The 13,258-nt window shown below is 39.4% G+C and overlaps 1 protein-coding gene across 6 annotated transcripts in view; it reads left to right on the forward strand.

The window, feature by feature from the left end:
- The window catches only part of BARD1 (BRCA1 associated RING domain 1), an 82,597-nt gene that overhangs the window by 16,084 nt on the left and 53,255 nt on the right, over positions 1 to 13,258 (forward strand). For 4 of the 6 annotated variants that reach the window (XM_008259118.4, XM_051848238.2, XM_051848236.2 and 1 more), the window contains exon 3: positions 852 to 1,000. The exons of the other annotated variants lie outside the window; for them this stretch is intronic. In XM_008259118.4, the coding sequence (XP_008257340.4) occupies positions 852 to 1,000 (149 nt within the window). The remainder of the gene's footprint in view (positions 1 to 851; positions 1,001 to 13,258) is intronic. 6 annotated transcript variants of the gene reach the window in all.

Here is a 13,258-nt window from a genome sequence, read left to right on the forward strand (position 1 = left end):
GCATTAAACTGCTGTGCCACTGTGCTGGCCCCCGAAGACCCTTTTTTTTTTTTTTTTTTTTTAATTTATTTGACAGGTGGAGGTATAGACAATGAGAGAGAGAGAGACAGAGAGGAAGGTCTTCCTTCTGTTGGTTCACTCCCCAAATGGCCGCTACGGCCGGCACTGCACCCATCCAAAGCCAGGAGCCAGGTGCTTCTTCCTGGTCTCCCATGCGGGTGCAGGGGCCCAAGCACTTGGGCCATCCTCCACTGCCCTCCCGGGCCATAGCAGAGAGCTGGACTGCAAGAGGAGCAACTGGGACTAGAACCTGGCGCCTATATGGGATGCCGGTGCCGCAGGCAGAGGATGAACCAAGTGAGCCACCGCACTGCGAAGATCTTTTCTTAAAAACTACTTTAAAGCCTTTAGTCAGTAATCCAAAAACAAAACAAACTATAATTTTTTTCCAGGCTCTTTGAAGTACTTCCAGGTATTTCCATGAAATCAGGAGTTAAGGGTTAAGATGGGAAAGGCTAAGATGCAAGTCCATTGTGTATAGGGTACTAGATTTGTCATTTATCTCTCTCTAATCTCACACTTTTCAGAGGATGTCATCCTTTAGATTTATGTACAGGTAAGAATTATGCAGACTGATGTGAGGCTAAATATAGTCTCTTCATAATAAATTATATCAGTAAGTTTAAATTGAGATTACACATGTATTCTATAAAGCACACTATTTTAAAAAGTATTTTATAGTGACTATTGTAATAATATCCTCAGCTTCATTTTTTTACTGCTCAAACTTTATTTTTGGTATTTAGATTCTGTTGAATGTGCTGATTTTTTTCTTTTGAATTCTATTAAAGTAACTGTGTAAGTGACTGCATTGGAACCAGATGTCCAGTGTGCCATACCCCAGCCTGGATTCAAGACGTCAAAATAAATAGACAGTTGGGCAGCATGATCCAACTTTGTAGTAAACTTCGAAATTTGCTCCATGACAATAAGCTTCCAGGTGAGAAATCCTGATTTTTTTCATAGCTATATCATGGTGGAATTCATATTGATCATATAAAGTAAATAAAAGATTTACCAGAAATTCAGAGTGATGTTTCAGATTTTAAGAACTATAGTGGATTTTGTTTTTTGTTTTGGTGTCATCTTAAGAAGAGGAAATGTAGAGATAAGTAAATCTAAATCCCTTATTTATTTTTCTTTTGTTTTAAAGTTTGAAAAATTTATTTTCTTCCATTTGAAAGATTACAGAGGGAGAGTGAACGAGAGAGAGAGAAAGGGAAATCTCATCTACTGTTTCACTTCTCAAATACTTGGAACGAAAGAGCAGAGCCATGCCAAAGCCAGGGGCCCCAAACTCTCTCCTAGTTTCTCATATGGGTGGCAGGGGCCCAAGCACTTGAGCCATCATCTGCTATCTCCTGGGATGCATTAGCAAGAATGCAAGATGGGAAACAGAGTAGGCAGGACTTGAACTGGCACTGTAATGTAGGATGCAGGCATCCGAACCAGTGGCTTAACCCATTGTGCCACAATGCATGCCTCTAAGTCCCTTTATAGATGAGGAAACAAGGTGCAAAGAAGTTACATTGCCTGTGGTCGTACTGGTGTAAGACGCAGTTTCCACTACTTTTTTTTTCAAAGATTTATTTATTTGAAATTCAGAGTTACACAGAGAGAGAGAGAGGAAAGGCAGAGAGAGAGAGAGAGAGAGAGAGAAAGAGAGGGAGGGAGGGAGGGAGAGGTCTTCCATGCACGAGTTCACTCCCCAGACTCCCCAGATGGCCACAATGGCTGCGCCACAACGCTGGCCCCTCCACTACTTTTGAAATCTGGCTTTCTACAGTTACGATGATTTCTGTAAAATATATATGGAATAGTGATTTTGTCTTTCATAGTGCATAATTTACTGAAATATACTTTTGCAAGATAAAATACAACATTTTTCCATGTTTCACTTTGCTAGACTGAATTAATTAGATGATTGCATTTTGAAAGAACAAAAATCTAATATTCATTTTCATTTCTATTAAAATGGGGGTTAATGTTTTTCAGATTGTTCTTAGGCTCTGTGTATTAACTATATATCGTCCCATTGTGCTTTCTGCTGAGAACTAATTGACTGTGGAAAGAAAGTAAAATGTTTTGAATCTTCATAATTGGGTATTGGAATTGTCTTTTTATTGATCAAATGGCATCATTTTAGTGTGCATTTATAGGAGAAGCTTTTCTTAACTAGTAGTAGGCTGGCATTATGACTGAAAATACAAAGGTATTTGGCTTCTTTTTTTTTCTTTTTTTTAAGATTATTCATTTATTTATTTGAAAATCAGAATTACAGAGAAAGAGGGAGACAAATAAAATGAGAGAAAGAGATCTTCCATCCCCTGGTTCACTTGCCAAATAACCCCAACAGCCAGGGTTAGGCAAGGGTGAAACCAGGAGCCAGAAGCTTCTTCCAGGTCTCCTACTTAGGTGCAGGGGCCCAAACACTTAGGCCATCTTCTACTGCTTTCTCAGTTACTTTAGCAGGGAACTGGATTGGAAGTGGAGCAACTGAGATTTGAACTGGTGCCCATATGGGATGCTGACACTGCAGATCTTGGCTTAACCCACTGTGCCAGAGTGCCAGCCCCCAAATTAGTAGGTTTCTGTTTTTATATCTTTCATTCTGTGAATTCTGATAATGATGTTACTGTCAGATACCGAAGATGTAGTTGATTGAGAAAACTAAAGAAACAAGACAAATTCTTCAGTTCTGCTGACTAGAATCCATCTTTTTAAGGAGAATTTAAATCATAGTCTACTTATCAAAAGTTTTCTTCATCTAGTTCTTTACATCATTGTCTTAGATGCCATTGTTTTATGTTAAATCGTGCTACTGTGCCAAAATTTTACTTGTTTCCAGATGTAAGTATATACACATTTTTTAAAGTGAATATTGGTTTTAAAAAATAATAGCATGGGGCCAGTGCTATGATGTAGTGGGTCTTTTGGCTCCTAGCTTCGGATCAGTGCAGCTCTGGGCATTGCGGACATCTGTTGAGTGAACCAGCGGATGAAATCTCTCTCTCTCTCTCTCTCTGCCTCTGCCTCTCTGTAACTCTGCCCTTCAAATAAATAAATAAATATTAAAAAAGAAGATAATATTTGGGGCCAGCACTGTGGCATAGTGAGGAAAGACGCCACCTGCAGTGCCGGCATCCCATATGGACGTCAGTTCAAGCCCAGGCTGCTCCACCTCTGATCCAGCTCTCTGCTATGGCCTGGGAAAGCAGTAGAAAATGGCCCAAGTCCTTGGGCCCCTGTAGCAGTGTGGGAGACATGGAAGGAGCTCCAGATTCCTAGCTTCAGATCAGTGCAGCTCTGGCCATTGTGGCCATCTGGATAGTGAACCAGTGGATGGAAGACTTTCTCTGTCTCTCTCTCTGTCTCTGTCTCTTTGTAACTCTGCTTTTTCAAATAAATAAATAAATCTTAAAAAAATTAATATGATCATAAAACTCTTGAAGAACACATGAGGAAAATTTTTGTCATTAGTTCATCTGAACTCTTTCTTTTTTAGAGGAAATACTGATAGTGTTTTTTTTTTTTAAGTTGAAAGCGTTAGTGTATGATCTTGCACCCTCTCCATCTTGATAGTGTTTTTTTTTTAAGTTGAAAGCATTAGTGTATGATCTTGCACCCTCTCCATCTCCCACCACCTGTCTCCTGTAAATAGCCATGGCTTGTAGGAGGGGTTCCTAATCAAGGGTGCATGCATCTTTGGCAGTGTTTGGATTTGGGTGTGGGGAAAAATCAGTGAACACTTGGCTTAAGTGTACAGTACCAAAAATAATCATGTGTGGGTCTTTCACTAGATTTTTTTTTTTTTTTTTGCTGTTGTTAAGATTTATCTATTTTAAAGACAGGTTTCAAGAGAGAGACAGCTATTTTTCCATTCATTGGCTAAGTCCCCAAATGACCATAAAAGCCCAGGCTGGGCAAAGCGAAAGCCAGGAGCCAGGAGCTTTATCTGGGTCTCCCACTAGAGTGCAGGATCCCAAGCACTTGGGCCATCTTCCACTGCTTTCCCAGGCACATTAGCAGGGAGTTTGATTGGAAGTGGAGCAGTCAGGACTTGAACTGGCCGCACATGGGATGCCAGTGTTGCAGATGTTGGCTTTACCTGCTGCGTCACAATGTGGGCCCCAGCTTCTAATAGATTCTTAAGGATGTGTCATGTGTTAGTATTATTAGCCATGCACTGAAATTTAGCACACTATTTTGATATTTGTGACTGTCAAGATACTCTGATTTGACTCGACTCTTTTTTTACCCCAGAAACCTTTTAATTAAGGTATACAAACTTCATGCATTTTATAAATATAACTTTAGAAACATACTGATTGTGATTCTTTCCAGTGTACCCACCCACTGCCACTCCCACCCTTCTTCTTCCTCCCTCTCCTATTCCCATTCTTATTGTTTACTAAGATCTATTTTCAATTAATTTTATACACAGAAGATTAACTCTGTACTAAGTAATGTACAAATACTAAGCAAGCACAAATAGTATGAAAAATAAAACGGTTCCTCGATAGTTTTTTGATTTCTATTTTGATTTCTTCTATGACCCATGTTCATTCAGGAGCATGTCGTTTAGCCTCCATGTGTTTGTATATGTTCTAGAGAATCTTGAGTTGTTGATTTCCAGTTTCATTCCATTGTGGTCAGAGAAGATGCGTAGTATGATTTCAATTTTTTTGAATTTGCTGAGACTTGCTTTATTACCTGGCCTGTGGTCTGTTCTAAAGAAAGTTCCATGTACTGGTAAGAATAATGTGTATGTGTATTTTGCAACTGTAGGATAAAAAATTCTGTAGATATCTGTTAGGTCCATTTGGTCTATAGTGTCAATTAACTGTTGTTTCCTTGCTGATTTTCTGTCTGGTTGATCTGTCCATTGCTGAAAGTGGGATATTGAAGTCCCCTGTTATTATTATAAGGGAGCCTATGTCTCCCTTTAGATTCATTAATATTTCTTTTAAATAGCCAGGTGCCCTGTAATTTATTATAGTCATATTTTCCTGTTGAATGATTCCTTAATCATTTCATAATGCCCTTCTTTGTCTCTTCTAACAGTTTTTATGTTAAAGTCCATTTTGTCTGATAGCTACACCAGTGCCTTTTTGGTTTCTGTTATCATAGAATATCTTTTTCTATCCTTTTACTTTAAGTCTATGTGTATCCTTGTTGGTGAGATATGGTTTCTTATAGGCAGCAAATAGATGCCCCCCGCCCTCCACTTAGTCAGTCTATCTAGAGAGTTGAAGCCATTTACACTCAGGGTGACTATTGATAAGTAATGACTTAGCCCTGCCATTTTTCCATAAATATTCTTATTTTTTACTTTGGATTTCCTTTATACTTTTACTGGGATATTTTCTGCCTTCATCTTCTTTCATAATGATGGCCGTGTTTCTGTGTTTTTGTGTGTAGCACATCTTTAAGCATCTTTTGTAAGGCTGGATGAGTTTTGACAAATTCTTTAAATTTCCATTTGTTATGGAAGATCTTTATTTCACCTTCATTCATAAATGTGAGCTTTGCAGGGTACAGTATTCTGGGTTGACAGTTTTTTCTCTTAAGACTTGGAATAAGGCCGGCGCCGCAGCTCACTAGGCTAATCCTCCGCCTAGCGGCGCCGGCACACCTGGTTCTAGTCCCGGTCGGGGCGCCGGATTCTGTCCCGGTTGCCCCTCTTCCAGGCCAGCTCTCTGCTGTGGCCAGGGAGTGCAGTGGAGGATGGCCCAAGTGCTTGGGCCCTGCACCCCATGGGAGACCAGGAAAAAGCACCTGGCTCCTGGCTCCTGGCTCCTGCCATTGGATCAGCGCAGTGCGCCGGCCGCAGCGGCCATTGGAGGGTTAACCAATGGCAAAGGAAGACCTTTCTCTCTGTCTCTCTCTCTCACTGTCCACTCTGTCAAAAAAAAAAAAAAAAAAAAAAGACTTGGAATATATCCCATCATTCTCTCCTAGCCTATTGGGTTTCTGATGAGAAGTCTGCTGTGAGTCTAATTGGAGATCCTTAATCTGGCATTTCTTATGCACATTTTAGAATCCTTATGTTTTACTGTGGAGAGTTTGACTACAATGTGTCATGGTGAAGGTCTTTTCTGGTCATGTCTATTAGGAGTTCTCTGTGCTTACAGTACTTGGGCTTCCCATTCTTTCTCCAAATTAGGGAAGTTTTCTGTAATTATCTCACTAAAAAGGCCTTCTAATCTCTGCACACTTTCAGGAACTCTTAAGACCCCTATGTTGGATCATTTGATAGTAACCCATAGATCTCCAACACTGTTTTTTATTTTTCTAATTTCTTCTATTTTTTTTGGTCTGACTATGAATTTTTCAGAGATTTGTCTTTAACCCAAATATTCTTTCTTTTGCCCCACTGAGTCTGTTGTTAAGGCTTTCCACCACATTTTTTATTCTCTTGAATTCATTTCCAATATTTCATTTTGATTTCTCTTTAAAATCTCAATTTAATGAGAAAAATTTTCTTTCATGTCATGTATGTATTTCTGTAGTTCATGGATTTGCTTTTGATTATGTCTGACCCTATAATCAGTTTTTTGAATTTCATTTCTGACATTTCTTCAATCTTCAGTTTCACATTCTAGTATAGACATGCTGTTATGTTCCTTTCGGGAGTCATGTTGTCTCTTTATTCTTGTTTCTTGGATTGCTGAGTTTATCTTTAGGCATTTTTGGAGATAATTGTTGTATTTTTCCCTGTGATGGCTTTTATCTTTGGACTATACCTCTGTGGATTAGTGGAGTTTCTGCTGTTTCAGTGAGTACCCAGAGGTGTGTGCTAGGTAAGGCTGGGGAGCTCTCTCTGTTCAGTGTTCCAGAATGAGGGGAGTGTCCAAGGTGGCTACCAAACTGGGTGTGGTAAGCCTTTTATTGTTTCTTTATATCAGAGGGGAGGTTTGTTCAGCTTTGTTGGTGTAGTCTCATGCTTACCTCTTCCTTCAAGAAGACCAATGCCTGGTTGCTAGCCCCAGTGGATACAGTATTCATCTGCACTGCCATAAGAACCACACAAAGGATCCATGCAGTCCTCAATGTGAGCACAGATCCTGGAGCAGTGACCCTCACCAGGGAATCAGGAAGCCCTGATCGTGTGGAGCCTCCCACAGTTTCTGCCTAAAGTCCCAGCCACACCCTGCACCCTCACACATGGCCACAGTGTTTTCACAGTCCCAGCACACAAGGCTCCCACAGTCACGAACACCCAGCCTCAAGCCCCCTCTCTGTTAATGCTCCCAGCCAGACTCAGGTGTTACCTCTCGGCTGGTTGCTCAGCATGTGGACTTGAGCTAGTGTAGCTGTTACGTGTGTCCAAAATGGCTCCAGCCACTCTTGGCTAGTTACTGGACATGGGTGCCTGGTGGTCAGGGGGAGAGAAACAGGCACCCTTTTTTTCCTCTAGGTTGGCAGGTATACTGTCCCCTATAGGGCTCCAAGCAGAACTCACTCAGGCTCTTTCTGCAGCTTTATGGCCAGTGGCTTGGGCTGCTGCAATCTGGTCTCACCTCACTCCAAAGCTGGTGCTGAGGCTCTGGGCTGCTGGGGTCCAGAGTTGTGAATGTCCACACTCTTCCATGTAGATCCACAGTATTTATTTGAAAGGCAGAGAGAGAGAGAGAGAGAGAGAGAGAGAGAGAAAGATCGATCTTGCATCCACTGTTTCATTCTCCAAAAAGTCACAGCAGCTGGGTCTGAGGAGAGAGAGAGAGAGAGAGAGAGAGAAAGATCGATCTTGCATCCACTGTTTCATTCTCCAAAAAGTCACAACAGCTGGGTCTGAGCCTGGCCAGGAACTCCATCTGGGTCTCTTACATGAATGTCAGGGACCCAAGTACTTCTTGAATCATCTGCTGCTACTTTCCCAGGCTTATTAGCAGGGACCTGGATTGGAAACGGAACCCCAGTATCCTAATAGTTCACTGTTAAAATGATACTTAGGGAGCTGGCACTGTGGTGCAGTAGGTTAATCCTCTGCCTACAGTGCCAGCATCCCATATGGGCGCCATTTTGAGTCCTGGCTACTCCACTTCCGATCCAGCTCTCCACTATGGCCTGGGAAAGCAGTAGAAGATGGCCCAAGTGCTTGAGCCCCTGCACCCACGTGAGAGACCCAGAAGATACTCCTGGTTCCTGACTTCAGATCGGCTCAGCTCTGGCCGTTGCAACCATTTGGGGAGTAAACCAGTGGATGGAAGACCTTTCTCTCTGTCTCTCCCTCTTACTGTAAATCTACCTCTCAAATAAATAAAAATAAAATCTTTAAAAAATGGTAATTAGGAAAAGTGAGTTTTGGACAAATTTCTGCATAGGACCCAGGTCCTTTTAGAATGGTGTCTTCATCAAAGTAGAATTGGGAGCTGGAGTGAGAATCATGGCTATTCATTTTCCAAAGGCCATTTTTTTCTTTGTTACAAAGAGTACTAATTACTTCTGTGCACACCAGACTTTACTTAAGATGAGTTGAAAATTTGGTGTTTAGATAACATTATCAGAATTTTTGTAGGTAGATCATCCTTTTCCCTTATTTTGTATGTGAGGAAGTTAGACCCCAGCTTACAGAGGACAGCCATGATATATGTTTCTCACACATCATTTTTCCACGTAGTTCAGGTTTTTCATTGCAAGTTTAAGTGTTCATTCTGATTGTTGAATTGAGCTTAGTTAAAATGATGTGACATTGTGAATACAAATAATTCTAAAAGAAATTCTTTGAATTTAGTTTAAATAATATTTTATAATGGCAGCATCCTTCTTTGCTTCCTTGATAGAAAATGACAACAAATCTAGAGTGTAAACATACTGAAAAATAAGGTATACATACCTGTAGTTTCTATGGTATGTGGCTTTTTCTACTCTATATAAGTTGCGTTATCACTAACTTCTCCCAAAGTTCTCCCCAAACTAGCCATGAAGAACATTTGAGATTTTTTTTTCTGGAGTATTACCCCTGTTTTTCTTTATAATTTATCTGTTCAGAATATTTAATTCAGTACCTTTGTGTTAATTAATTGATAAGCACTTCTGAAATTAAAGTCAAATGTCGGTTTGTCTTCTTTATGAGACTGGAGAATATCATTGTAAGGTTAGGTGTTTAGATTAAGTGATCCCTAAGGTCTAGCTCCAAAATTGTATGGTGCTATTAAATGGTCATGTGTTGAAGATGATGAATTGAGTGGAATGGTGGAACATCTCCCACATTTTCTCTCTTTTTCAAAACCCTGTGCTTCACAATTTATCTTCCAAATGAACCTCGTTACTTGCTTTTACTATAAAATGCATAATTACTGTAATTAAGGTGGGTAATTAGGAAGAACTTGTCAAATCCTGGACATAGTATATAGTATACTAGAGATAAAGAAGCCTGATTTATAGCAATACTTTCTCAAATGAGCTTCTAAATACTAGAGCAGGTTTTTTCTTTGGTTCAGTATACTTTAAAGAGCAGAGACTGTCAGATTTTTCTGACAACCATTTATGGATAATTTCGTCGTATTCTTTATCTATATTTTACCTTATTCTTTCTACTAATGGAGTTAAAAACTTTATAGGTTTCATTTTCTTTCAAATCCCGGCATATTAAATCAGACCTCACAGGTGCTGGTCAAGTTCTGTGAAACTTGTTGGTATTGGTGACTTTAATTATGCTTTCATCAGCTCACAATTCTCCTCCTGTTTTCTGATTTAGGGAGAGATATTGGTGTTTTTGTAGTGATTACTTAGTGTTTCATATATGCTGTGATATTTTTATAATAGATGGAAGATGAGTGTTTGAATAGCTGTTTTGCTGGTTTTTTTTTCTAAATAGAACTAAATACTTCTTAACTTACAAAATAATCATTCTTCAGTGAAGGCATTAATGTTGCACAGATGGTAAGCAAAGTACTCGCCTTTGATTTTTAATAAGGGACTAGTTAGTCAAAGAGATTTCTCAACTTCTGTTGTGAAACCAATAATTGAGAATAATTTGAAAGGCACACAATGTGCATCATTATAATCCTTTGATGTAGATTAATGATAGCTAAATCACATTTTCTAATAGCCTCTCTTCTCTATAGTTAATTATTAAATTTTAAGAAAAAAAACTTGGCTTAGCAGCTCTTTGATAACATGTGCATCTCTGTTCCTTGATAGTTTGTGGTATACTCTGAAAATTTAAATTCAGGGAATAGAATTCTCTTAATTGTCATCATTAAGAAATTTACTATGCAGAGAAAGAACCAATATTTTTCTTCATATAATGGATATGATAATTCATCTTAGAAATATTTACCCATAAAAACCATTGTAGCTGTCAATAATATGATTTATGTTCTAGCAGTAGTGTTGTTTTTGCTTTTTACAATTTTATCTTAGATATGCTGCCTAAAATTCAGAGTTACAGTCGTTTGCTGTGGTGGTTCTTGCTTGGTTATACCAAGGTGCATAATTATACCCTTCCTGGGCAAAGTTATCATTAGCTGATGATTAGTAAAATTATTGTCTTTATACATATTACATGCATATGTACTATCTTCATTTATTCCCTTATAGCCTGGGAAATATGTACACCTGAGTTTGAAATTGTTGTATCTTTAGATTTAGATTTTTTTAAGTCAATTGAGTGTATTGCTACTTCTTACAAGCCTTAATTTTCCTGTAAATGCCCAATTCTTCATTTTGACAGTTTTATAAATGTTGTGGACTTTGGATTTGACTTGTTTTTAACTGAAAATGTCATCACCTGGTTTGAAAATAAATTTTTAAGAAATCAAATACAAATTTTTAGAGACTACCAGAGGATTAACCTTTAAGTCTTTGTAATCTTGAGTCTTTTTAAAAAGGTAATCCTAGTAACATTTCATTTTGACCTTTCCTCTAGACTTGAGATTATATCAAAAATGGCTTAGTTTTGAAATCTACTTATCATTGCAAAGAAAAGACCTTGTTGAATTTAGATATAAGTCTCTGTGTGAATGGGTACCTTGTTCTGATTGTTTTGATTTCCAAGATCCTGGCTTAGTAACACTTTGTGGATCAAGTGATGTTCAGTTGCAACGTAAAAAGGATAGGAAGGTCTGCCCTGTTGTTTCCTGCTGGTTTTATTTCTTTGCTCTCACGTGATGTTTTCATTTAATGGCCTTTTTGTAGTGGGATATAGTTTGATTTAATTTTTTTCTAGGCAGGAATCATTTCTGAAATTTCTAAAGTTGAAAACTAAATATTTCTCAAAACTTGGCATTTTCTATGTTTTCTTACCAGTTTAATGATTATTTCATTTTATGCCCAGGGCTTAAGGCCCAGGACCAGCAGATTCAGATTCTGACAATTCATAGAACAACTTGGAGACATCTGTGAATTTATATTTCTTTTACTCACAGTGGCAGTGAGAAATGCACAAGGAACATTCTCTTGCCCCCGGTGGTGGTGGGGCTACAGTAGATATCCATCTTTGTGTCTGTGGCAGTAGTCGGACACACACACAGAGACATCTACATATACACACATTCACATATCCACATAGAGCCACATCCCCAGTAGCCACATACACCCACGCATTCACACGTTCACAAGCAGTCATGTTTAGCCATGGCCCCCAGTTGCTTATATGGGTTTACATACAAAAGGGCCCAGAGCCAAACTCTTACATAGCAGACTTGTGAGCAGCTAGCCAACCAGGTCCACCTGTCTGTTACTGTGACACCAGTTACCATGGAGGCATGGATATGTGGGAGCACAGAGATAAGGGGGCAAAGGCCAAAGCAATGGGAACTTGATATCTTCATCTTCCCAAGTTCATCTCAGTTCATCCCAAGTTCTTATCCGTTTATAAAGACAGGGCTTTTATAAAGACAGGGCTTTTGCGCAGAGTGTTACCTCTTGCTTGGGATGCCCACAACCAGTGGAGTGTCTGGATTTGAATCCTGGCTACTCTATGCTTCCAGTCCAGCTCCCTGCTAATGTGCCTCTACCACCCACATGGGAGACTTGACTGGAGTTCCAGGCTCCTGGCTTCAGCCTGGCCTATCTCTAGCTTCTGTAGCCATTTGGGGAGTGAACCAGCACATGGGAGCTTTCTTTGGTTTCAGTTTTTTTTTTCTCTCTGTCTCTCTCTCTCTGTCATTCTGCCTTTCAAATAAAGAAAAATAACTTAAAGGAGAAAAAAAGAGCTTTTGTCCTTAGTTTATGGTAAAAGAACAGACAGAAGTGATTTTGAACTTTAGACAATTAAGATTTTAATTAACAATCTTCTGGTATATTAATACTTTTAAGCTGCTGAAATTGCAAGATAAAATGTTCTGTATAAATGAAATTTTAGTTAACAGTCTTCTGGTATATAAATTTTAAGCTGGTGAAATTATAAACTTTCTATGTAACAAAAATGAAAAGAATTTTTTAAATTCAATAATATACTTTCTCAAACTTTTAAAAAATTATTTATTATTTGAAAGTTACAGAGAGAAGTAGGGAGACAGAGAGCAATTTTCCTTCTGCTGGTTCACACCCCAAATGGCTGCAATAGCTGAAGCTGAGCCAGGACAAAACCAGGAGCATAGAACTCCCAGGAGAGTTGCAGGGATCCACACACATGGGGCCATCTTCACTGCTTTCCCAGGCACATTAGCAGGGATCCAGATTGGAAATGGAGTAGCTGGGCCTTGAACTTGTACCATATGGGATGCCAGAATCACAGGCAGCAGATTTTTTTTTTTTTTAATATTTATTTATTTGCAAGTCAGAGTTACACAGAGAGGAGAGGCAGAGAGTGAGGTCTTCCATCCAATGGTTCATTCCCCAATTAGCCACAATGGCCGGAGCTGCGCCGATCCAAAGCCAGGATCCAGGAGCTTCCTCCTGGTCTCCCACGCAGGTGGTAGGGGCCCAGGGACTTGGGCCATCTTCTACTGCTTTCCCAGGCCACAGCAGAGAGCTGGATGGGAAGTGGAGCAGCCGGCGCCCATATGGGATGCTGGTGCTTCAGGCCAGGGCTTTAAGTAGCAGCACCACTGCGCCAGCCCCCAGGCAGCAGATTAACGTTGTGCCACAACACTGGCCCCTCTCTTATGAACATTTTAAGAAAAAAGAATATTGGACAGAAATTTATTTCCCAAACAATGAGAAAAATGAAAATAAAATTATGTTGTATTCGTATTTAAGTTTTACATATTTTTAAGAATAAGCATGTTTGAAAATTTTATTATCC

This window comes from Oryctolagus cuniculus, chromosome 3 (assembly GCF_964237555.1).
Source record: "Oryctolagus cuniculus chromosome 3, mOryCun1.1, whole genome shotgun sequence".
NCBI lineage: Eukaryota > Metazoa > Chordata > Mammalia > Lagomorpha > Leporidae > Oryctolagus > Oryctolagus cuniculus.